Source organism: Schistocerca serialis, chromosome 12 (genome assembly GCF_023864345.2).
Source record: "Schistocerca serialis cubense isolate TAMUIC-IGC-003099 chromosome 12, iqSchSeri2.2, whole genome shotgun sequence".
Lineage (NCBI taxonomy): Eukaryota > Metazoa > Arthropoda > Insecta > Orthoptera > Acrididae > Schistocerca > Schistocerca serialis.
The window spans coordinates 15641248-15665656 of record NC_064649.1 but is presented as its reverse complement, the minus strand read 5'-3'; the positions used below and the strand labels follow the sequence as shown (position 1 = coordinate 15665656).

At 42.9% G+C, this 24409-nt stretch overlaps 1 protein-coding gene and 1 pseudogene across 2 annotated transcripts in view; one reads left to right on the top strand and one right to left on the bottom strand.

The window, feature by feature from the left end:
* LOC126428450 (protein draper) overlaps nucleotides 1–24409 on the bottom strand; it is a 418154-nt gene that overhangs the window by 87736 nt on the left and 306009 nt on the right. For both annotated transcript variants that reach the window (XM_050090385.1, XM_050090386.1), the window contains exons 3-6: nucleotides 22414–22540; nucleotides 16214–16382; nucleotides 12136–12382; nucleotides 6668–6788 (exon numbers count right to left, since the gene is read on the bottom strand). In XM_050090385.1, the coding sequence (XP_049946342.1) occupies nucleotides 6668–6788; nucleotides 12136–12382; nucleotides 16214–16382; nucleotides 22414–22540 (664 nt within the window). The remainder of the gene's footprint in view (nucleotides 1–6667; nucleotides 6789–12135; nucleotides 12383–16213; nucleotides 16383–22413; nucleotides 22541–24409) is intronic.
* Nucleotides 22697–22815, top strand: LOC126428538 (5S ribosomal RNA; annotated as a pseudogene).

The window sequence follows — 24409 nt, the reverse complement described above, 5'->3', positions numbered from 1 at the left end:
CAAAAGAAAAATTCAATATATTAGCTAAACTCTGTATGCACCAATATATTATGTAATATGTACCAAACGCAAAATCATAGTGACCCCTATTTTTCATTGCAAAGTTTTTCAAATTTCATGCAGTGTCTTATTCCCATGCAAATATCACAATAACTATGACCACTAACAAAATGACAGGCAAGTCATCTTGGATCTGACATATAAAGCTGTAAGTAATTCAAAAATGATTTTTTTTTTTTTTTACCGAATGGTTTCTTGCTTGAGAAAGTTTGCAGGGAGTGTGCATCAATTTTGTTATTGCAGACCAGCTGAAAGGGCGAGAAACAATGTCAGCTTCCCTGTCTGAACAAACAAATGAACTTGCCCAGCACTTTGACAAAAATAGGTCACTGTGCATCGACCACCGTATGCTGTGTTGACTCTACCAGACTCCAGTTGTCAATTGGCTGTGTGGATTCAGTCCAGGTCAGCTCACTTTCCCATCCCACAAGACAGTGTGCTGGACATTATGATATACAATCAGGTAGCTCAGTTGACTTCATAGCATTTAAAAGATGATGACCCCTTCTGAGGGTGGGCACTGACAGGCAATGGTTGGTGTGTCAATTGCAGCTACATGGCAGTGTTGATGGTGCTGTATTTCCATATCCAAGTAATGGTACAGTCACAACAACGGCAGTGACCATACTGGAGAGCTTCAGATACAGCATATTAACTGGAAGTCGATTGGTGGCCAGAGGAGGGTGCACCTTAAAACTATACTTCACGCTTCCACAAAAGTCGTACCTGGAGACAAAAATCACCTGAATGTTGTTTAGGATTGAAACTGAAATCATCTTATGTATTTAGAGTTGGCACCTTTCTGTTGTCAAAATAAGGGATACTTTGACCTGTCAAAATGAATAGGATCAATTTTTTTTCTTCAACCTTAAAATAGGTTTATTGCACTACTAATTTCATCACAGATTTTTTTTTTGCCATAATTGATACTAGCATTATCTGCACTATAAGATAAAATGTTATTTACATTTAATGAATGACATTCAAGACTGTTACGTATCAAAGCACGTATACTAATAGCACTCTCATCTGCTTGTTCCAAAAAAACTAACAGTTTATTTCCGATGCTAACACAAGGTTCTATCTGAATGCTACTGGAAACAAATTCCTGCTCTTGTAATTCCACACATCTGATGCCCCTCCAAGAAAGGAAAGGTCGTTCTACCTAAATGTGTTATTATCCACATTAGAATCCACAAATATGCTCTCTGCAAGTTTATCTGCACAGCCCATGGCTACTGTAACTGAAGATGTGTTTTACTGTATGATACGCCATTACTCACTAACTCACTCACTGCAGCCTCGTCAGATTCACCACTAGGAGGACTACCGTCTGCCCCCGTTAGCTGAGTGGTCAGTGCAGCGGAATGCCACGCCAAGGGGCCCAGGTTCGATTTCTGGCTGGGGCAGGAAATTTTCTCTGCTCAGGTACTGGATGTTGTGTTGTCCTCATCATCATTTCATCCCCATCTTCAATGCACAGGTCACCCAATGTGGCATCGAATGCAATAAATACTTGCCCTCGGCAGCCAAACTTCCTCGAATGGGGGACTCCTGGCTCACAATGCCATTCGCTCATTTCCGTTTCCAGGAGGACTACCACTTCGGCACTGAAAACAGCTGGATATTTTAGCGGATGTATTAATTCCCCTAACTCTGTTCTTGTGTCCTTCAGTTTTGGTGTGCTGCTGACTGTCTGTATTACTACCATGTGCAATGCTGAACTCACACTTGCAAAGGGAGCAACATGCTTTATGGTTGTTTCCTTCCCTGGATTAACACATAAATGAGTTCCTTCCCACCTCTCTTCATACATACAAAAGTACTTCCTTTATTTTTAGGCAGTTTTGGGCTCATCCTCATTGCATTACTCTGATTAGGCAGAACAAAAGCTAATACGACTGCATTATAATAAGAAACAACAAGAAAAATTCCATCACGACTCGCTGCCATGTTAAACATTGTTTTGCATTCACTGCCTATCGATGTAGTCATCATATTGATATCACTTTGCCACATCAATTAATTGATGTTGTAACAATCATCCATAAATGAGATTTGAAAATATGCGGCAGATTAAACTGTTAATTGGTCTCATTTTCTCAGGGATAATAGATATTATCTCCCTGATCAAATAAAAAAGGGGGAAGGGCTTTGGCTTAAAAAAAAAAAAAAAAAAAAAAAAAAATCAAAAGAACATAGGTGTTCCAGTACAATATGGGAGAGGTGGCAACCCTGTATGTACCTGCATGTTTAATAAAGATTGTAACTGCAACAATTACTAACACTTGTGACACGGAAACAGTACAAAACAGACTGAAGTATAGCTAACTCATCATCAGATATAGAAATAAATTCGGGTGTGGCCCAGGAAAGTATGTAGCGACCCTTGCTGTTCATGTTATATATTAAATGACCTCATAGACAATATTAATAGTAACCTCAAGATTTTTGCACTTGATGCAGTTGTGTGAAATAAGGTGCATAAATATTCAGTCAGACCTCAATATGATTTCAAAGTGGTGCAAAAACTGGCAATTTGCTTTTATTGCTCAGAAATATAGAACTGTGCACTTCACAAAATGAAAAAACATAGTATCCCATGACAGTAATACCAATGAGTCACTGTCAGAATCAGCCAACTCATACAAATACCTAAGTGTAATACTTTATAGAGATATGAGATCAAATGATAACACAGGCTCAGTTGTGGGTAAAGCAGGTGGTAGATTTTGGTTTATTGGTACAAGACTGGGGAAATGGAATCAGTGTACAAAGAAGATCGCTCACAAATCACTCGCCAACAGGTTCTAGAATATTGCTGAAGTATGTAGGATCTGTACCAAAGAGGACTAATGGGTGATATTGAATGTATACAGAGAAGGGGAGCACGAATGGACACAGGTTTGTTTAATCCATGAGAGAATGCCACAGAGATACCAAAGGAACTGAACTGGCAGACTCTTGAAGACAGACGTAAACTATCACAAGAACGTCTACTAACGAAGTTTCAAGAACCAGCTTTAAATGATGACTCTTGCAATATATGACAACCCTGTACTTACCACTCACATAGGGATCATGGGGACAAGATTAGAATAATTACAGCATTCACAGAGGCATTCCAACAGTCATTCTTCCTGTGCAAAATACGCAAATGGAACAGGAAGAAACCCTAGTAACTAGTACAAGAGGACGTGCCCTCTGCCATGCACTTCATGATGGTTTACAGAATGTAGATGTAAAACAGCACACAGCAATGGCTACCCCACACTGTACTGTGTGCTAAAGTGCGCGTCATTTACAATGGCGGCCGAGTTTAGGTTCGTTCTGCGCATCTGACGTCACAAAACACAGTCAGACAATGAACAGAGAACGACATTGCCAGAGCTCGACTGCAGTGCAGAGCACAGACGAGTGTCTTCAATTTTAGAAACGTTCAGTCATAAATAAAGTAATTGAACAAATGCAAAGTCTTGATAGCAGACTTTCTTTTATAGAAAGTTTGGAAAAAGCATTCTTTATACCAATTGCTTCATATTCTATTAATTAATTAAACCAAACAAGCAATAAGCCTCCTAATTCAGGTGATAGCAAGGAAAGGTGTTTGTATCATTCTCAATAACCACTTTTTCGCAATAAAGAACAGCGGTAATTGTTTCTTTCCTATTGTACTTCGACAAAATGTGAGTAATTCATAGTCATACCAACAGTGTTTGTCGGTATTTTGCGTGCCATTTTAAAGTCTTTCGGAAGGTCTATTGAATGATGAGCTGCATTAGCGTAATGGTTAAAGTGTTTGGATGGAAAGCGAAAGGTACTGAATTCAAACCTTGTTTGGTGCGTAATATTTTCTTTATTTAAAAGCAATATCGAAGTGTCTTACTTAATGAATTTTATTTGTTTGAATGTAATTTTTTGAAATTTCTGGTGGCAACTAAATACGACCATATGGAAAGTATACGCTATGGACTTTTAGCTCTGCAATCTCTTCAAAATTTCATGCAATGGTTTACTACATCTAATGCTGCACAATAACTGTGTTGAACATCAAAACAAAATTAAGTCATTTATGGGGGGAAGGTATCAGTCAAGAAGACATGTAAAAATCAAAGTTTTGGGCCAGATAGTTTTTGTGAAATCGAATGATAAAGTGTGTCAAAGCAGTCGAAACACCATGTGTCTGCACAGGTGAGCAGTGCAATGATGAACGCGGGGAGCACGTCTCTGTAGCAGTGAAAGGGTTAATGCAGCCGTGGTGGCTTTAATTCATAAACTGCACGCTCCCCCCTAAACGTAAGTTTGCGAACTATACCATGGCGCTGCTTCTCTTGGTGCATGCAACTGACAACGCAGCAATCTCCCGCGTCTGGGCAGGCATGCGCGAACCGCCAAGATAAAAGAATTGAACTATAGTAAATTACTACCAGTAAAAGCCGTCCTAGTTCTGCTCATCTGCTGCTGCTGCTGCTGCTGATTAGCACAAGTTTGAAGAGACTGAACATGTAAGATCATCATTCTGTGTATCCTGTGTGTCCACATATAGAGCATGAGAATGTGTTCTGAATGTTTGCACAATGTGTATCTGAGGCAGAATGTGGGTACTAGCCTGGTATTTGGTTGTGGGAAACCACCTAAAAATGTCATCCTGGCCGGTCAGCTCATCAGCCCTTGTCATCCTGGTAGTGGTTTCAGTATGTGTCAGTCTCGCCTCCTCTGCATAAACCTGAAGGGCTATCCGTGCAGGTCCACCAATTAATGACTAGGGAGCTCATCAGCCACCTTACAATTACCACATTTTGCTTGTTTTTCTTGTGGCTAGACATTAACAATAAATCAACATTCTGTACAGTTTCTGTTTGTTTTTCAAATCTCACGATCAGCTCAGACATCAACTTAAGTAGCGGACCTGTAACCATGGACAAAATGACATCAACTAGATGAAGTATATCCACAGAAGTTGCAAATTTTGGTATCTATAGTCTGATTAAAATTACTTGATAGTTGTATCTGCCCTTGCTACAACTGTGTTACCACATCTGCTGCTGGTTACCACTCAGTTAAAGCGAAACACAAACATCACAAACATGGCGGGTCACTTCACAAATGTTGTTAACATTAACGAGGAGCAATGTTGGAAACAGCTGCCACTAGGTATATGAGATCCTCTATCAACAGCCGATTTTAAGTGAATTATAACTTAACTACAGCAGATGACAGGTTTTGTACCCCTGTATTTAAACTCATGTCCTAACCTAGCCACAACTTTGTGATGTGCAGTGTATCCAAGAAAACGATGGTCAACAATCTGTGGCAGAAGTAAAATTAGGATCATTTAAGACTAATGTCTATGAGCAAACTCAACAAAGAAAAATTTTATAATATGTTTGTTTGCATAGCCATCTCCTGCAGCAATAATTCAGTTTTAGCAGTAAAAGCAAACTCTAATTTCTCGCTGTCACTGGTTACCTGAAACTATCCTCGCACTGGCTACACAGGATGCTGTGTCACCATCGAATGGGCAGTGCTGGGTGGCACTTGGTTTCAGATCATAGGTGACACAAGCAGATTCCAAACACAAAAAGAAAGAGAGGAAGAAAAAAACAAGCCAATAAAGTCAATATTATGATGAAAATGACATGGCAAAGTATCATACATAAAAAAATTACATTTAAATGAATTAATCAAATGAAAATGATATCATAGTTTTCTGACAAGATCTAGAAAAATATAAAATTTCACTGCGCTCGTTGTGATTCAAACCTCTGACTTTCAACACCTAAGGATTATATGCTGACCACTACACTATGACATTACACAACCTAAGGCTGTCGTATTTATGACTCTTGTGTCCCAGTTATAATGACTAATTGGCAGGCTTCAAAAGTTAGGCTCCTTGAAATGTCCTGCAAAGATTACCTACTGTTAGCCAATCTCTGCCTATAATAAATATATAAATGACATGGAACTGATCCTTGAGCAGAAGGATCCAGCAGTGTTTGGTTAGTGCTGTATACAAAACGTGTGTATTCTATTAGCACTGTCTGTCTGTCTCTGTCTGTGTGTGTGTGTGTGTGTGTGTGTGTGTGTGTGTGTGTGTGTGTGTGTGTGTGTGTGTATGTGTGTGTGTCTATCCTGTGATGAAATACACAAAATAAAAGGATCAGATACAAAATTTGGAGTCCAAACATATGAACATATCAAGAAAGAAATCCAGACAATGAATTCAAAATAAATTAATTGTTGTGTCAATCTGGCAATGAGCAACAGTTTGGGCATGCTGCTGAGTGCTCTGGTTGGAGCAAACCAGCTACAATGCATGAAATGTCAACTATCAAGTAATTTTAATCAGACTATATTAATGAGCACCTCAATTAAATGGTGGAAAACAGTTACAGGTAGATCCCAGATCACAGTGTTCAGAAAGTAAGACGAGGAAACTTCAGACAGCCTAGTGATTAAGGCAACTGCCTACAATAAGCAAGAAATCCAGTTTAGAATCGCTAGTGCAATATTACATTTGCCTGAGCATTTCACGTAACAGACTTCACCGCTATCGATTTCACATTTACTTCAGTTGTTACTCAGAGTATTTGTGTGTACGTACGGTCCATCCAGTGGTGCAGTAGCACTGGCCAGATGTGGGGCTGCACGTCCCGCCGTTCTGGCAGCGGCACTCCGACTGACACTCGTCCCCGTGCTTGCCTTCTGGGCACAAGTCCTGGCACCTGTAGTGTGAGCCAAAACATCAAATCAATAACAGTTACTGTAACTGTGCTAAAATGTAATCTCAATAAGTTTTCTCATTTCAGGTGAAACAGCCAAATTTTATTGAAAGACAACTGAACTTTCCATCCTGGCTGTTATACAATCAGTGCCATTTATCCTACATTTCGCTATTTTTGGCAATTTGCCATTTTTAAGTGCATATTTCTATACTCATAAATTTACATCACCACCCACAGTGTGAATATAAAAATGTACATTTCTCATTTTAATACATAACTGCTGTCTTAGTAAACATGAGCAAGAATATTATACTGTATCTCTCGATGCTCTGAAATAAAACTAGTGCTGTAGTTGCACATGTACAAGGTGACAGTTATTGAACTATACGGAAAAAAATGTAACTTAGTTACAAACTATGGCCTGCACACACTTTATTCAATGTTTAAATTTCACAACACACATTCGGATTTAGATTATGATATGTTTGATATGCCTCCAGTCATTGGCGATGTGGCGCAGACAAATAGCAAAAAGTGTCGAAACATCAGTGCTGTTGACAACCTCCTCAATGGCTATTTTTGGCTCAGAAATGGTTTTGGGGTTATTGCTCTACACCTTGCCTTTAATACAGCCCCACAAAAACGGATAACATGTGTTCCTATCTGGAGAAAGTGGCAGTCAATCGAAGCCCATGCCAATGGCCTCTGGTCACTGCAGAGCCAAAACACAGTCTTCAAAGTGCTCCCCCAGGGCATAAAACACTCTCCTGCTGCTTTGATGGGGTTGAGCTCCGTCTTACATGAACCACATCTTGTCGGAATCATGGTCACTTTGGATAGAGGGGATGAAATGTTCTTCCAAAACCTTCGCATACCTTTCGGCAGTCACCGTGCCATCAAGGAATATCGAACCAATTATTCCGTGACTGGACATTGCACACCACACAGTCACCTGTTGAATGTGAAGAGTCTTGTTGATGATAAAATGTGAGTTCTCAGTCCACCAAATTCTATATTTGACCAGTTGTTTATGGTAAACAGGACAGTGTCAAATCAACCATGATAGAGCAATGTACTGTGCGATATATTCTGAGCGTTCATGTTTACGTACATATTCCACTATGAAAGTAATGTTATTTTGAAGCGTTGACAGATATGGAACACTGTTCTCACTTGCATTTATATAAACCACAAAGAGAGGCAGTGTAAATTTATGTATGTAGAGGTATGCACTTGGAAATGGCAAACAGTGAAAAATCATATGATTGTGGTATAAAAGAAACTGATTATATAAAACCTGACCACTTTGAAACAAATAATCCTGAGTTAAGAATGAGCATCAAAACGGATACTGCGATTAGTGAACACAGGCTTGAGGCTTGTCATAGACAGAATGAATATAGCAACCTTAAAATCCTCCAAAAATAAACAAAAAATGTACCTATCAAAAGGAAAAAAAAAGAAAGATAAAAATTCACTTGGTGCCTTCCTGAGAGACAATCTCACTTCTTCCAAATTAATAATATAAGTGTAGACCAGAGGTGGCTTGAATTCAAAGAAATAATATAGGCAGCAATGGAGAGATGTATACCAAATAAATTAACAAGCGGCGGAGCTGATCCTCCTTGGTACACAAAACACGTCAGAACACTGTTTCAGAAACAATGAAAATGAACATGCCAAATTTAAAAAACAAAATCCCCAAGATTGGCGATCTTTTACAGAAGCTCGAAATTTAGCGCAGACTTCAATGTGAGATGCTAAATCTCAAATCCAAAAATCTGTAAATTCAACTAAATACCTAGGAATTACAATTATGGACAACTTAAACTGGAAGGAACACACAGAAAATGTTGTGGGGAAGGCTAACCGGTGACTACGTTTTGTTGGCAGGACACTTAGAAAATGTAACAGATCTACTAATGAGACTGCCTACACTACGCTTGTCTGTCCTCTGTTAGAATACTGCTGTGCAATGGGGCATCCTTACCAGATAGGACTGATGGAGTACATTGAAAAAGCTCAAAGGGCAGCACGTTTAGTATTATTGCGAAATATGGAAGAGAGCATCACTGAAATGATATAGGATTTCAGCTGGACATAATTGAAAGAAATGCATTTTTCATTAAGATGGAATCTTCTCATGAAATTACAATCACCAACTTTCTCCTCTGAATGCGAAAATATTTTGTTGATACCGACATACAGAGGGAGGAACAATCACCACAATAAAATAAGGGAAATCAGCGCTTGTATGGAAAGATATAGGTGTTCATTTTTTCCACACACTATACGAGATTGGAATAATAGAAAATTGTGAAGGTGGTTCGATGAACCCTCTGCCAGGCACTTAAATGTGATTTGCAGAGTATCCATGTAGATGTAGATGTAACTGCTAGGGTGGAAATGCAATTGTCCTGTAACTATCTGTACCACATTGTCAACTACTGACCAAGATTTGATCGTACAGAGTATCATTGCAGGCATGTGACTGGCTCAAAGAATACAACTACACTTACAGCTACATTATACTCCACAAGCCGCAGTACAGTGTGTGGCAGAGGGTACTTTGTCCATCCCTCTCACTTCCCGCTTTCCCTGTGCCAATCACATGTGGTTCGTGGGAAGAACAATTGCTGGTAAGACACTATCTACCTAGTTTAATTTTCAGGACCTTTTCATGAGGCACATGAAGATGTAGTAATATATTGGTTGATTCTTCAAAGAATGTATATTCTCACAACTTTATTAGTAAACCATACCACAATCCAGACTGCATCTCTTACAGTATCTGCCACTCTGACCACCTCCATGATGCTTTCATGCTTACTGTATCAAGCTGTAATGAAATGTTCAGCACCTCTCTGGATCTTCTCTAATCACTCTATCGATCCTATCTGGTACAGATCCCACACAGTCAAGCTATATTCAAGTATTGACCAAACAAATATTTTGTAAGCTAATTCCTTTGCTGATGGACTACATTTCCTGATGTTTCTTCCAGTGAATCTTAGTCTGCCATCTGCCTTGCCCATGAGTAAGTTTTATACGATATTCTACTTCAAATCACTCTGTACGCATAGTCCTACATATTTTATAGAAGTAACTGCTTCCAGCAACTGTGTGCAAATCCTGTAACCATACAATAATGGGTATTTTGTCAACTTGTGTGCAATATACTAATTTTTTCATGATGAGAGTCAATTGCCACTCCCTGTACCAAGTGTGGAACTGTACCAAACACCTTCTGGAAGTTAAGGAACACAGAATCTACCAGGACACCTGTGACTAGTGCTTTTTGGGCCTCATGGATGAACAGAGCAAGCAAAGTTTCACAACTGCTTTGAGAAACCATGTTCATTCCTGCAGAGGAGATCAACATGAACTAATAGGATGTATTATGTCCTACTGGGCAGCTAATTTATCAGGTATCACATTGTTTGTCAACAATACTGGTGTCTGCAGGAAAGTATAGTTACTGGACAGTCATAAAAACATGTGGAGAGACTTGCTTTAACGAATGGCAGCTCTATTTAAATAATTGCAACAATATTTATAACAAAGAGATAGAACCCCCCCCCCCAACACACACAAACTAGATTTCTAGCCGAGTAGTAGTAAAAATAATGTGTTTAATAATTTTAACACTAAACATGTATACATATCCTGTAAACTAATTCATACCACATCATTTAAATAAAATCACCATTCAAATGACCTAAGAAACATGTAACTAACCAAATGCTAGTGATCTTCAGAGATGGTGTTCAAGGTGCAATGTGATTATTTTAGGGATGTAGCTAAATACGCCACCCTTCTATATCAATGCATCATTAGGATCTGCATGCCAATGACTATAATATGCTCAGAACCACCAGGTGTCTCACAAATAATCACTGCATCTTCAGCCAAGTGGGCAGTCAGCTCTTGTAGCGCCTACTATCGTTCTGTACACAAAATGCTCAGTCTCTACCCTAAAAAAGAAGTCTGTAGAAGTAAGGTGGGAAGAATGTGATGGCCACGACACTGGCTCATTGCTCTCATGCCATCAATTGGGGAAAACATTGTCTAAATGTCCTCTGACCTCAACAGAAAAGGATAGTGGGGACCCATCATCCTGGGACCATAATCACAGCCAGACTGTTTCTGGGATCTTCTCTGATGTTTCAGGTAGTATTTCAAGGATAAATATGTGGTAATTAGGCAGAAGATATGACCCAATCATATGGTTGTGAATAATACCTGTCCTTACATTTTGGGTAAATCCCTGTTGATGATGAAAAATATGTGATGCCTTAGGATTTTCCAACTCCCAGACTTGGCTATTGCAGCTGTTGAATACTCCTTCACTTGTGAAGACAGCCTCATTTGTAAACAAAACACATGTTTACAATTTGGCAAAGATATCACTCACAGAATGCCACATGCTGGGAAAAGTCATCGGCTGATAGGTCTTGTACCTTCCGATACACGAATAGAGGCATGCCATCCTGTCCAGGACGTTCTATGCATTGGTGTTGGAGATATCTAGTTACTTGTTTAGATAGTGTGTGCTGGTGCTGGGGTCATGCTCAATCCATAGTAACACAGCTTCCTCAAACAAAACAGTTCACACATTCCAGTTTCCTGTCGGTCTTCAGAACTGGTACAAATTCGTCGGGCAATAGACAGCGCCATTCAAATTGTCAACACAAATGGCACTACTAAGAGTATCCCACAACTTCCACATCGCTGGCAATGCTCATGCTCATGACTAGTCTGAAGGTCAGTAAAACTTTGAAAAACGTATCTATTTTGTACGAGTGGTAAATAAATAGTTGCCACTATTAAAGTTTCAACCCTTGTATTTTCACAGGAGCTACAAATCTATGGTGTAGAATCACAAAAAAACGTAAAATCAAAGTTCTACTGTACATGCAATGCAGGTTTTCGTGGTTAGTATTTGCATTTTCTGTGATGTTTGTTTTATGGGCATTAATTCATTTAAAAGGCAAATTTCTTTAACAGTTCATTTTCCAATGCTGGAGTCATCATCAGAGGCTATTCCAATTCAGAAAGCAGCTGCAATCTCACAGAAGCTCCACATCTGGTGACTTCAAGAACCAACTGTTGCCTGGATACATACGAACAATTCAGCTTGCTAGCTGATATTGCAATGTAACTGCTTTGCGAGTCATTATAACCTCTGGCAATGTCGACAGCACCAGAAGACAAAATGTTAGGCAGAGAAAAATGCCTCAGACCGTGGCCTAATGACCACAAAACAAAAATCACCGAGGGCTGTCTGTTAAAACGTTTTGAAACGCTGGGACTGGAGCAGCAGCAGCAGTGGTGGGCAGACACTCACAGAGGGCCAGTCCAACCAGGTGCACAGTGGCAGGCACCCGAGATGTGGTGGCAGGAGCCGCCGTTCTGGCAGCGGCACTCCTCGCTGCAGTCCTGGCCGTAGTGAGAGGGCGGGCACTCCTCGTCACAGAACTTGCCGCGCCAGCCCCGCGTACAGTGGCACGTCCCACTGTACGGGTCGCAGCTCGCGTTGTTGCGGCACTGGCACAGGTGGTGGCAATCTGGGCCCCAGTGTCCCTCCGGGCACGCTGTGGAAAAACGGACAGCTCGCGTAACGTAGTCCAAAAATGTGTACCGCCTCGCAGGTGCGTCAAAACTACAGCACTGTGAGACGTGAGATGAAAGTCTGTGAAGCAGACACAAAGCACTGCAGAGGTCGATTCACACCGGATGCCGAAAACAGCAGGGAAAGTCACAGGCAAATGGAGATGTGATCACACTAGACAGATTATCGACATGCTATCGCGTCACTTAACCTAGTACTGAACGGTGAAGATAAGGTTATCAAACAATTGGAAATCGGGGATGGAATAGTGACAATATAAAATGTATGAGCCCTTCCCCAATCCCCAATCCCTGATTCCTTAAAGAATCAGATTACTGTGTATAAAACAGCTCCAAATGTCTTGATTACCACAAATGAGTTAATATGTTGAATGTTTCATCTTAAGAATTTAGAGCCTTTATCACTGAAGATGCAAAACCTTAATTTTTCTGACCTGTTGTAAAATGATATACACTCCTGGAAATTGAAATAAGAACACCGTGAATTCATTGTCCCAGGAAGGGGAAACTTTATTGACACATTCCTGGGGTCAGATACATCACATGATCACACTGACAGAACCACAGGCACATAGACACAGGCAACAGAGCATGCACAATGTCGGCACTAGTACAGTGTATATCCACCTTTCGCAGCAATGCAGGCTGCTATTCTCCCATGGAGACGATCGTAGAGATGCTGGATGTAGTCCTGTGGAATGGCTTGCCATGCCATTTCCACCTGGCGCCTCAGTTGGACCAGCGTTCGTGCTGGATGTACAGACCGCGTGAGACGACGCTTCATCCAGTCCCAAACATGCTCAATGGGGGACAGATCTGGAGATCTTGCTGGCCAGGGTAGTTGACTTACACCTTCTAGAGCACGTTGGGTGGCACGGGATACATGCGGACGTGCATTGTCCTGTTGGAACAGCAAGTTCCCTTGCCGGTCTAGGAATGGGTTCGATGACGGTTTGGATGTACCGTGCACTATTCAGTGTCCCCTCGACGATCACCAGTGGTGTACGGCCAGTGTAGGAGATCGCTCCCCACATCATGATGCCGGGTGTTGGCCCTGTGTGCCTCGGTCGTATGCAGTCCTGATTGTGGCGCTCACCTGCATGGCGCCAAACACACATACGACCATCATTGGCACCAAGGCAGAAGCGACTCTCATCGCTGAAGATGACACGTCTCCATTCACGCCTGTCGCGACACCACTGGAGGCGGGCTGCACGATGTTGGGGCGTGAGCGGAAGACAGCCTAACGGTGTGCGGGACCGTAGCCCAGCTTCATGGAGACGGTTGCGAATGGTCCTCGCCGATACCCCAGGAGCAACAGTGTCCCTAATTTGCTGGGAAGTGGCGGTGCGGTCCCCTACGGCACAGCGTAGGATCCTACGGTCTTGGCGTGCATCCGTGCATCGCTGCGGTCCGGTCCCAGGTCGACGGGCACGTGCACCTCCCGCCGACCACTGGCGACAACATCGATGTACTGTGGAGACCTCACGCCCCACGTGTTGAGCAATTCGGCGGTACGTCCACCCGGCCTCCCGCATGCCCACTATACGCCCTCGCTCAAAGTCCGTCAACTGCACATACGGTTCACGTCCACGCTGTCGCGGCATGCTACCAGTGTTAAAGACTGCGATGGAGCTCCGTATGCCACGGCAAACTGGCTGACACTGACGGCGGCGGTGCACAAATGCTGCACAGCTAGCGCCATTCGACGGCCAACACCGCGGTTCCTGGTGTGTCCGCTGTGCCGTGCGTGTGATCATTGCTTGTACAGCCCTCTCGCAGTGTCCGGAGCAAGTATGGTGGGTCTGACACACCGGTGTCAATGTGTTTTTTTTCCATTTCCAGGAGTGTATATCTCTAGGTATCTTCAGTGGTATATGTGGATACTATCTGCAAAATGGGTAGCAAAGAGAGTTAGTACTAAAGAAAGAGTAAATTAAGATATCTTGCTAGATGCTGCAGTTTCACCATACAAACAATGAACATTTGGTAAGCAATAAACTATTCTCTTTTCATTATTTTGTGGGGTTATCAGGGAGAAAAAGTTTTAAAAAGGTTCAAAATGATTTTAAAGTTTGTTGGAAATTCCTCGGTGCTCCCATTATGAAACACTGTATGAGTATAATGCGGGTAATTTCCATTCTGTTTTGAGAAAAGTTACTTTCTTGTATATCTGAAAGTTTATGACATCAAATCTCATGAAATATGAGGGAGGTGGGAGAGGGATGGTGGGAGGAGAGAGGGGAGGAGAGGGGGAGTAGAGAGGGGGAGGGGGAGAGGGGAGGAGAGGGGTAGAAGAGAGGGGGAGGGGTAGAAGAGAGGGGGAGGGGTAGAAGAGAGGGGGAGGGGTAGAAGAGAGGGGGAGGGGTAGAAGAGAGGGGCTGGGGGGAGAAGAGAGGGGCTGGGGGGAGAAGAGAGGGGCTGGGGGGAGAAGAGAGGGGGAGGGGGGAGAAGAGAGGGGGAGGGGGACAGGAGGGGGAGGGGGGACAGGAGGGGGAGGGGGGACAGGAGGGGGAGGGGGGACAGGAGGGGGAGGGGGGACAGGAGGGGGAGGGGGGACAGGAGGGGGAGGGGGGACAGGAGGGGGAGGGGGACAGGAGGGGGAGGGGGGACAGGAGGGGGAGGGGGGACAGGAGGGGGAGGGGTGACAGGAGGGGGATGGGGACAGGAGGGGGAGGGGGGACAGGAGGGGGAGGGGGACAGGAGGGGGAGGGGGGACAGGAGGGGGAGGGGGGACAGGATGGGGAGGGGGGACAGGATGGGGAGGGGGGACAGGATGGGGAGGGGGGACAGGATGGGGAGGGGGGACAGGATGGGGAGGGGGAACAGGAGGGGGACAGGATGGGGAGGGGGAACAGGATGGGGAGGGGGAACAGGATGGGGAGGGGGAACAGGATGGGGAGGGGGAACAGGAGGGGGAGGGACAGGAGGGGGAGGGACAGGAGGGGGAGGGACAGGAGGGGGAGGGACAGGAGGGGGAGGGACATGAGAGGGGGACAGGAGAGGGGTAGGGGGGATGGGGTGGGAGGACAGGATAGGGGGAGGGGGACAGGAGAGGGGGAGGGGGACAGGAGAGGGGGAGGGGGACAGGAGAGGGGGAGGGGGACAGGGGCGTGGGGGAGGGGTGAGGAGGAGGAGGGAGAGAGGGGGAGATGAGAGGGGCAGAGGAGAGGGGCAGAGGAGAGGGGCAGAGGAGAGGGGCAGAGGAGAGGGCCAGAGGAGAGGGCCAGAGGAGAGGGCCAGAGGAGAGGGCCAGAGGAGAGGGCCAGAGGAGAGGGCCAGAGGAGAGGGCCAGAGGAGAGGGGGAGGTGGAGAGGGGGGAGGTGGAGAGGGGGGAGGCGGAGAGGGGGGAGGTGGAGAGGGGGGAGGTGGAGAGGGGGGAGGTGGAGAGGGGGAGGTGGAGAGGGGGAGGTGGAGAGGGGGGAGGTGGAGAGGGGGAGGTGGAGGTGGAGAGGGGGGAGGTGGAGAGGGGGGAGGTGGAGAGGGGGGAGGTGGAGAGGGGGGAGGTGGAGAGGGGGGAGGTGGAGAGGGGGGAGGTGGAGAGGGGGGAGGTGGAGAGGGGGGAGGTGGAGAGGGAGAGGGGGAGGTGGAGGGGGGAGGGGGAGGGGGAGGGGCGGTGGAGAGGGCGAGGGGGGAGGTGGAGAGGGAGGGGGAGGGGAGGGAAGGGGGAGGGGGGAGAGGGAGTGGAGAGGGGGAGGGGGAGAGGAGAGGGGGAGAGGAGAGGGGGAGGGGAGAGGGGAGGGGGTGGGAGATTCTGTAAGCAGCTGCTGCAGTTCATAAAGTGTTTTACTTACACACACTGCAAGTGGGTCCACCATATCCATGCAAGCATTGGCATGTATCAGGGGCAACACATGTCCCGTGCAGACAATCGTCAGAACAGACAGCAATGCATTTGTCACCTGTCGAACTCTTTGTGTAACCGTGACAGCAGTCTTGTACTGGCCTGGTTTTGACCAGAGTCTGAAAATAAGAACATGAAAATGAGATACCAGCCTTTAGTAATTCTCAAACAACATCAGGTCATCAGAAAATTGATAAATCAGCATGGGCCTCGACTGGGGGGAGATACAGTATAAAAAAGTAAAAACCTGTTTCAGTTCAACACAATTCGATCACAAGAATTTCTTGCAACTCCAAGAATCATTAACAATGTACAGGTACAGACAAAAATATTGAGGGTGAAGTCATGTTCTGAAGTGCCAGTAGAATTAAAAAGCTATTACAGAAACTCAATCACTATCATATCAAACCAAAATAAATTATGTTTATATGATGTTTTGCAAGCTGAATAGTACAGGCATCAATTCCATTCTGTATACACTGTACGCTAGTCCTATGCCATTACCAAAAAGAACATCTGAGCCACTGTCTTGAAATATAGAAGTTATTTCTTAAGAAAATACTGGTATCAAACATTAATCCTACACTCAAACCTGAGGAAAAAATCTCTCTTCATGGCAGCCTTTGCTGATATTAAATGTCATCACTTCTCCATTTCTCTATTACGCTCCCTAATTTCATCCATAGGTGTTTTCCTTTCAGATTTCCCAAAACTACATTCACATATTTATTGGCTCATAATGCTTAGTGAAGTTTCTCAGCAATTTATAAATTTATTACACATCTGTTTATATGGTAGAGAAAACCATGGGTAGGTTGTTAAGGAACTGGAAGTTTAACCAGTTTTCTAAGCTGCCATTAATGACTGTGAGGCCTGTATACTGACGAAGTATCTGTCCAATATGGCTGACCAACTGTTTCCGAAACAAATCCATAATTATTCTTGCAAAGCCACTCAGAAAAAATAGCTGTGGATTTTCAACCATGTTGTGAGCCCATTTCTTTTAATAGTTTTCAGTTATACAGTTCTTATTCTCCACAATAAAAAAAATGTGCCAGTTTAGGAAATAAACATGCTTCTCAATCTTATGAAGCACCTTTATTCCAATGACTCACCACATACAATGGTTGAAGATTTACACTGAGGTGGGAAAAGTCATGTGATACCAGCATGCACATACACAGGACATAGGTAATATCACGTACACAAAGTATAAAAGGGCAATGCATTGGCAGAGCTATCATTTGTACACAGTGATTCATATACAAAGGTTTCTGACGTGATAATGGGCCCTTTACGGAAGTTAAAAGACTCTGAATGTGGAATGGTAGTTGGAGCCAGATGCATGGAACACTTCATTTTGGAAACCATTAAGGAATTCAGTAATTTGTGATCCACAGTGTCAAGGTTGTGCTGACAGTACCAAATGTCAGGCATTACCTTTCACTGTGGACAACGCAGCGGCCGACAGCATTCGTATAATTATCGAGAGCAGCAGCGATTGCATACAGTTGTCACTGCCAACAGACAATCGACACTATGTGAAACAAGCACAGAAATTAATGTGGAACATAACTATCATATCTGTTAGGACAGTGCAGTGAAATTTGGTGTTAATGGGATACGGCAGCAGACAACCGAGGCGAGTGCTTTTGCTAACAGCACAACATTGCCTACAGAGCCTCTCCTGGGCTCACGACCCTATTGGTTGGACCCTAGATGACTGGAAAACTGTAGCCTTGTCAGACGAGCCCTGATTTCAGTTGGTAAGAGCTGATGGTAGGATTACTGTGCAGTGCAGCTCCCATGAAGCCATGGGGCCCAAGTTGTCAACAATCCACTGTGCAAGCCGGTGGTGGCTCCATAAAGGCGTGGGCTGTGTTTACATGGAATAGACAGGATCCTCTAGTCCAATTGAACCAATCATTGACTGGAAATGGTTATGTTTGACTGCTTTGAGACTATTTGCAGGCATTCATGGACTTCATGTTCCAAAACAACAATGGAATTCTTATGGATAACAGTGTCTCCACGATAAATTGTTCACGATTGGTTTGATAACATTCTGGAGAATTTGAGCGAATGATTTGGCCAACCAGATCACCAGACAAGAATCCCATCAACATTATGGGACATAATCAAGAGGTCAGTTCACACACAAAATTCTGCAGTGACAACATTTTTGCAATGAAGAACGGCTATAGAGGTAGCATGGTTCAATATTTGTGCAGGGGACTACCAAAGACTTGCTGCGTCTGTACCATGTCAAGTTGCTGCAGTAAGTGAGGCAAAAGGAGGTCCGACATGATATTACGAGATAGCCCATGACTTTTGTCACCTCAGTGTTTAAACACATTAAATACAGTGCATTCATTTTTCTTACTAATATGTATTAATTCCTTTCTTATGTGCTGACGTTGGAAAGTATTGGATCCCCCAATATCAACTGTATGTGACTGATGACAGTCATCAAAACAGCAGCAGACATAAACCACTCATTGAAATTCCACATGTGTAAAATACATGCCGTAAGAAGAATTATTTTTATGTCATGACATCACATTTACTGGCTTTGCAAGTAGAAGTAACATAGTGGACTCCTCTTTGGTTTTTCATTGTTTATAGTTAGATAATATGCACCAAAACTCTCTTCAGAGGCTTGTCCATTATCTAATATATGTTTTCTGAATCTACCTTGCAGTTAGTTTTTATAACAAGAAGAGTGTTAAAAATGAGGAAGTGCATTAAGTAGGCACATATGTAAACATTACAGATCCATTACCACAACCCCCTTTTTTTTGGGGGGGGGGGGGGGGGTGGCATTCACATTCTTTGGCCTTCCCAACTCTCAACTAAAGTACCTCATTTCAAGCTAACCCGCAATTTTTCATCACAACCAGGATTTCACGTAGGGTGCTGCAGAGGTCCAATATCACACTTTAGCCTTCACAAACAGTCATTTTTATTCATTCCCCACTCACTCATCGTATTCTGTGAATCCCATCAAGAAGTAGAACCTACAGGGATGTGGACCAAGTGAAAGTATACATTAGTAAAGGACAATGAAATAAAATACAGTTAATCCATACACTGTATTAACAATATGCTGCTTAATGCTATACAACTCTGTGCCAGTTAAACTGAATCAGAGTAAGTTGGGGGAAAAAGTTGTTGCTTCCTCATTTATACTAAAGAGCAGCTGCAGCTTCATGGTTTGTGGCATAGTAACAGATCAATAAAATTCTGAGCATGCAGCCGCCTCACAAATTCCATTTGTTCATGTATTTTTTTTGGCCATATACCTTTCGGCCATCTTCAGTGGAGCTCATAACAATACATTGACCTCCCACACGGGATAAACCACTTAGCCACATATTCAATTAATGCACACGTTTTTGCTGCCAATCAATATCTCAGGCACTCGTGTATCTGTGAATGTGTGCATTGTAGTGTGGTCTGTGGGTTTAAAAGTACAGTGAGTGCTGTAGCATCCGTCATTTGTCTCACACTGAAGACAGCCAAAAAGCATAACGTAAGGCCCTGATGAAGGCTAGCTGCAACGCTGGCCGAAACATTGGCGCATTTTAAATTATGACGATGCGGTCTGATACCCTGAAGAATTTTATTGAAGAAAAAGCATACAGCTGAAATATTATAATAAATGTTATTTATGTGGCTACACGCCTGAAATTTAATAGATCATTATACAGCATCTATAAATCCTCTATTAGTAGCTTCTTATTTTCTTAATTACAATGGTACTTAAAAAAATTACATGTGTAAATACAGAGCCCTGTTCACAGTTCATTAGTACTTGCAACACAGATTTATAACAAACACTGCTGCTTGCCATGAAGCTAACGAGGCTTTTCCATATTTGGATACATATGTTCATATTTTTTATTGACAGCTTGTCTAATGACGTTGGTTGTGATTTCCAATTTATGTTAACTGAGAGCTTGTTGAATATCCTCAAATTGGAGCACATAACATCACTCTGAACTCTACATGGTGAGGGAGAGTCTACATGAAAACTATTTTTGTTTTTTTGTATTGAGGCCATGCACATCAAAGGTCAATTGAAAAAGTCTTGGCGTCAGCAAAGAACGCAATTTAGGAGTAAATGCATTGCGAAGTAAGTTCCAAGTCAACTTAGACTTTGTGCTACACTTCGGATCAGTGTGTCACCACAACTTATATTTCAAAAATTGATATTTTTTGGTGGCTGAAGACAATATCAAGGATAAATTAAGATACCACCACATTTCCCACCTTAGTGGATATTAAGAAGCTGACAGACAAACCATTCTAGGCACTTTAGCAGAACTCATAGTAGACAGGAAGACTAGAAAACTAATCTAGCAGACTCTCGCAGACACATCATCTTAAATGAAATTTCTTGGTGAAAAAAGTGTAGAAAAATTCGACAATGTAGTCTCCCCATCACATAATGTTAGACACAGTCACCAGAGAATGGGGGAAAGAGAATACAAACCTCACTGTCTCAGGACAGAGAATCAAACTGTAGTGCATATCTTTTGCTGACAATTTATCTATCTTCACCAAGCCTATCTATAAACCAAGTATGCCATAGAAAACTTACAAGAGACAGCACCAAACACCCTCTAATTTTATGAGAAAACTCATTTGATGGAAAATTTACATCAAAATATAAGAAGATCCCTACCACAAATGAAAAATGAGAAATTTCACAACTGTCTTCTTTAAAATATCTCATACAAATCCTTGTATCTTTTTGAGAAAAAATAAAAACTTTGAGGTTTGATGATGACACGTCCCTTGGAGACAGCAAAGGACTAGGAAAAGCAGTCGGATGTAATGGCCAGTTCTTGAAAAGAGGTTATTACGATTAATATCAACAAAATTAAAACAAAGGTAATGGAATGTAGTCAAGTCACAGGATGCTGCCAGGATTAGATTGGAAAAAAAGTTGGAAAAAAGACACTATAATTAGTAGACGGGTTTTGTTATTTGGGCAGTAAAGTAACTGATGATGGAAAAAGTGGAGAAAATATGAAATGTAGATTGGTGATAGAAAATGACGGCAGTACTGCATACAAAAGGTATAAAAGGGCAGTGCATTGGGGAACTGTCATCTGTGAAAAGGTTTCCGATGTGATTATGGCTGCACTTTCAACACAGATTGCTAGTTGGAGCTAGGCGCACTATACATTCCATTTTGGAAATCATAAGGGAATTCGTATTCTGATATCCGCAGTGTCAAGAACATGCTAAGAATACCAAATTTCAGGCATTAGCTCTCACCATGGATAACACAGTGGATACCACCACGGATAACTAACATACAAGTAACACTGCATGAAATAACCACAGAAACTGATGTGGGATTTGAAACGAATGTATCCACGAGGGCAGTGTGGTGAAATTTGGCGTTAATGGACTATGACAGCAAACAACAGACAAGTGCCTTTCTTAACAGCATGACATGGGCTGCAGCATGTTTCCTGGGCTCGTGACCGTAACGGCTGGACCCGTGAGCTTGTCAGATGAGTCCCAATTTCAGTTGGTAAGAGTAGGGGTCCAGTATGGCAAAGACCCCACGAAGACATAGACCTGGGTTGTCAACACGCTGTGCAAGCTGGTGTTGGCTCCATAATAAAGACTTCCAATGAGTTTTTGAGTTGATGCCATGTCTAGCTGCTGCACTATGCCAAGCAAAAAGAGATCTGATATATGAGGAGGTATGCCATGACTTGACACCTCAGTGTAAAAATGAGTACCTGTCCCTTTGCTGAAAAGGTGGATAATGAATATTCAAAAACATCAACAGATGGTTGAAGGCAAGTTGATTACCCTTGAATTTGGGAAGACTTGGCAGGTCCTATATACAGCTCTCATATAACTCCACAAGCTACAAAAAAAGTCTTCTCAAACAAAAGAACTGTAGGAAGTAGAAGTTTTTTGGATCACAGAAGATCGTCAGCTCAGTTGGAAAACCAACTGCTTAAAACTGAATACATAAATATAGTGTATGTTTTGACTACATCCATGAATTGAGACTGTCTCAAGACAAATGAATAAGTAAGTGAATAAAGATATGCTCTGTACTAGATTTCATGTAGCACTCTTACTTAGCAATGAGCTTTTCTAAATATCATAGGAACTTACTTGAGTCTTGTAGACAGTCTTGAAGTTGACCTTATACTTTGAGCATCTTGGTGGGAAGTTGAAGCACCACGTGTACTCTCTCACCTGGTAGGGCTTGTGTTCAGATACCCTCACCGTCGTCGTGTACCTGAAACATTTTACAGTTTTAAATATTTACAGTATTTGGACTAAGTGTGCTTTTTTGGGATAAGGGTAGTTGTGGGAAAGAAGAGAAAATATCCTTAAAAATGAACCAAATGGCGTAAAATAGCAATCATGAATTTATGAAAATACTTGTACACACGCCAATGCGCTTGCCGCAGTGGTAACGCCTGTTCCCGTCAGATCACCGAAGTTAAGCACTGTCGGGCTTGGCTAGCACTTGGATGGGTCACCGTCTGGGTCTGCCGAGTGCTGTTGGCATGCAGGGTACACTCTGTCCTAGTGAGGCCAATTGAGTAGTTTCGTGATGAATAGTTGCGTCCGCAGCTCGTGGTCGTGCGGTAGCGTTCTCGCTTCCCACGCCCGGGTTCCCGGGTTCGATTCCCGGCGGGGTCACGGATTTTCTCTGCCTCGTGGTGACTGGGTGTTGTGTGACTGATGACCATAGATGTTAAGTCCCATAGTGCTCAGAGCCATTTGAATAGTTGCGGCTCCGGATGAGGCGAAACAAGCTCTGTGTCACTGTTAGAGGTACAGAGGCGAGCGAATGTGCCGGGGCTGTCCCGAATTCATTACTACCAGCGACACGTCGCCACAACGTGCACTCAGTCCTTGTGACGTCAATTGAGAACTTACTTAACTAAAGAATAGCGGCTCCAGATGAGGCGAAACAAGCGCTATATCATTGTTAAGTGGTACAGAGGAGAGCGAGTGAGTCGGGGTTTACCCCAATTCACTGCTACTAGCGCCACATCGTCCGTAGCGCGCCTGTGCTTAACATACAAAGGATTGCACCATAAGCCAAGGGTGAAGTTAAGAACTGGAATAACTTTTCCAAACTCGATCAGTTTATGCTAAAGTAAATCTCCCTGACGGATTAAAACTGTGCGCCGGACCGAGACTCGAACTCGGGACCTTTGGCTTTCGCGGGCAAGTGCTCTACCATCTTTTTTTTCCATTTTGTTCGGTATTATTTGTTGTGTTTGGTCTGGGCGGACGTCATATGACACCCGTTCAAGTTGATCGTTGATTCCGTTGCACAGTTATTTTATTACAGAGGGCCGCCGGCTCTCAGAACCGAACACGCTATCGTGCCGGCTACCACTGAGCTACCCAAGCACGATTCACGCCCCGTCCTCACAGCTTTACCTCCGCTAGTACCTCGTGTCCTATGCTAAAGTATATTAATGTTATGGAAGTCATGGCTCTGAGCACTATGGGACTTAACATCTATGGACCTGTGGTCATCAGTCCCCTAGAACTTACAACTACTTAAACCTAACTAACCTAAGGACATCACACAACACCCAGTCATCACGAAGCAGAGAAGTATATTAATGTTAACATGGTAAAGTCTCAGAATGATCAAATGAATATACCGGGTGATCAAAAAGTCAGTATAAATTTGAAAACTTAATAATAGAGGAATTTTTAGATATAAATTAAGAAAAAAAATATTAAAAAAATAAAAAAAAATAAAAAAAACAAAAAAAAGTAGTTATATTAACTTAAGTATGTTGTTAAATTAACCTAATTATGTCATGTATTGGAAAATTCGACTCATTCCACATCATTACGAAATATCGTATTCATGATCCATGGAACTAGTATTAATCTAATCTAATCTAATCTAATCTAGGTAAAAACTGACACACATGCTTGGAATGACATGGGGTTTTATAAGAAGAAGAAGAAGAAGAAGAAGAAGAAGAATAAAAAGTTCACAAAATGTCCCACGGATGGCGCTGGACAGTAAAACTACTACCGTGACGGGTGAGAGGTACGCCGATATGTTACAGAATCGCATCATCCCCAGGCTGGCTGATAAACACCTGCTGGAACGTACGATGTTTAT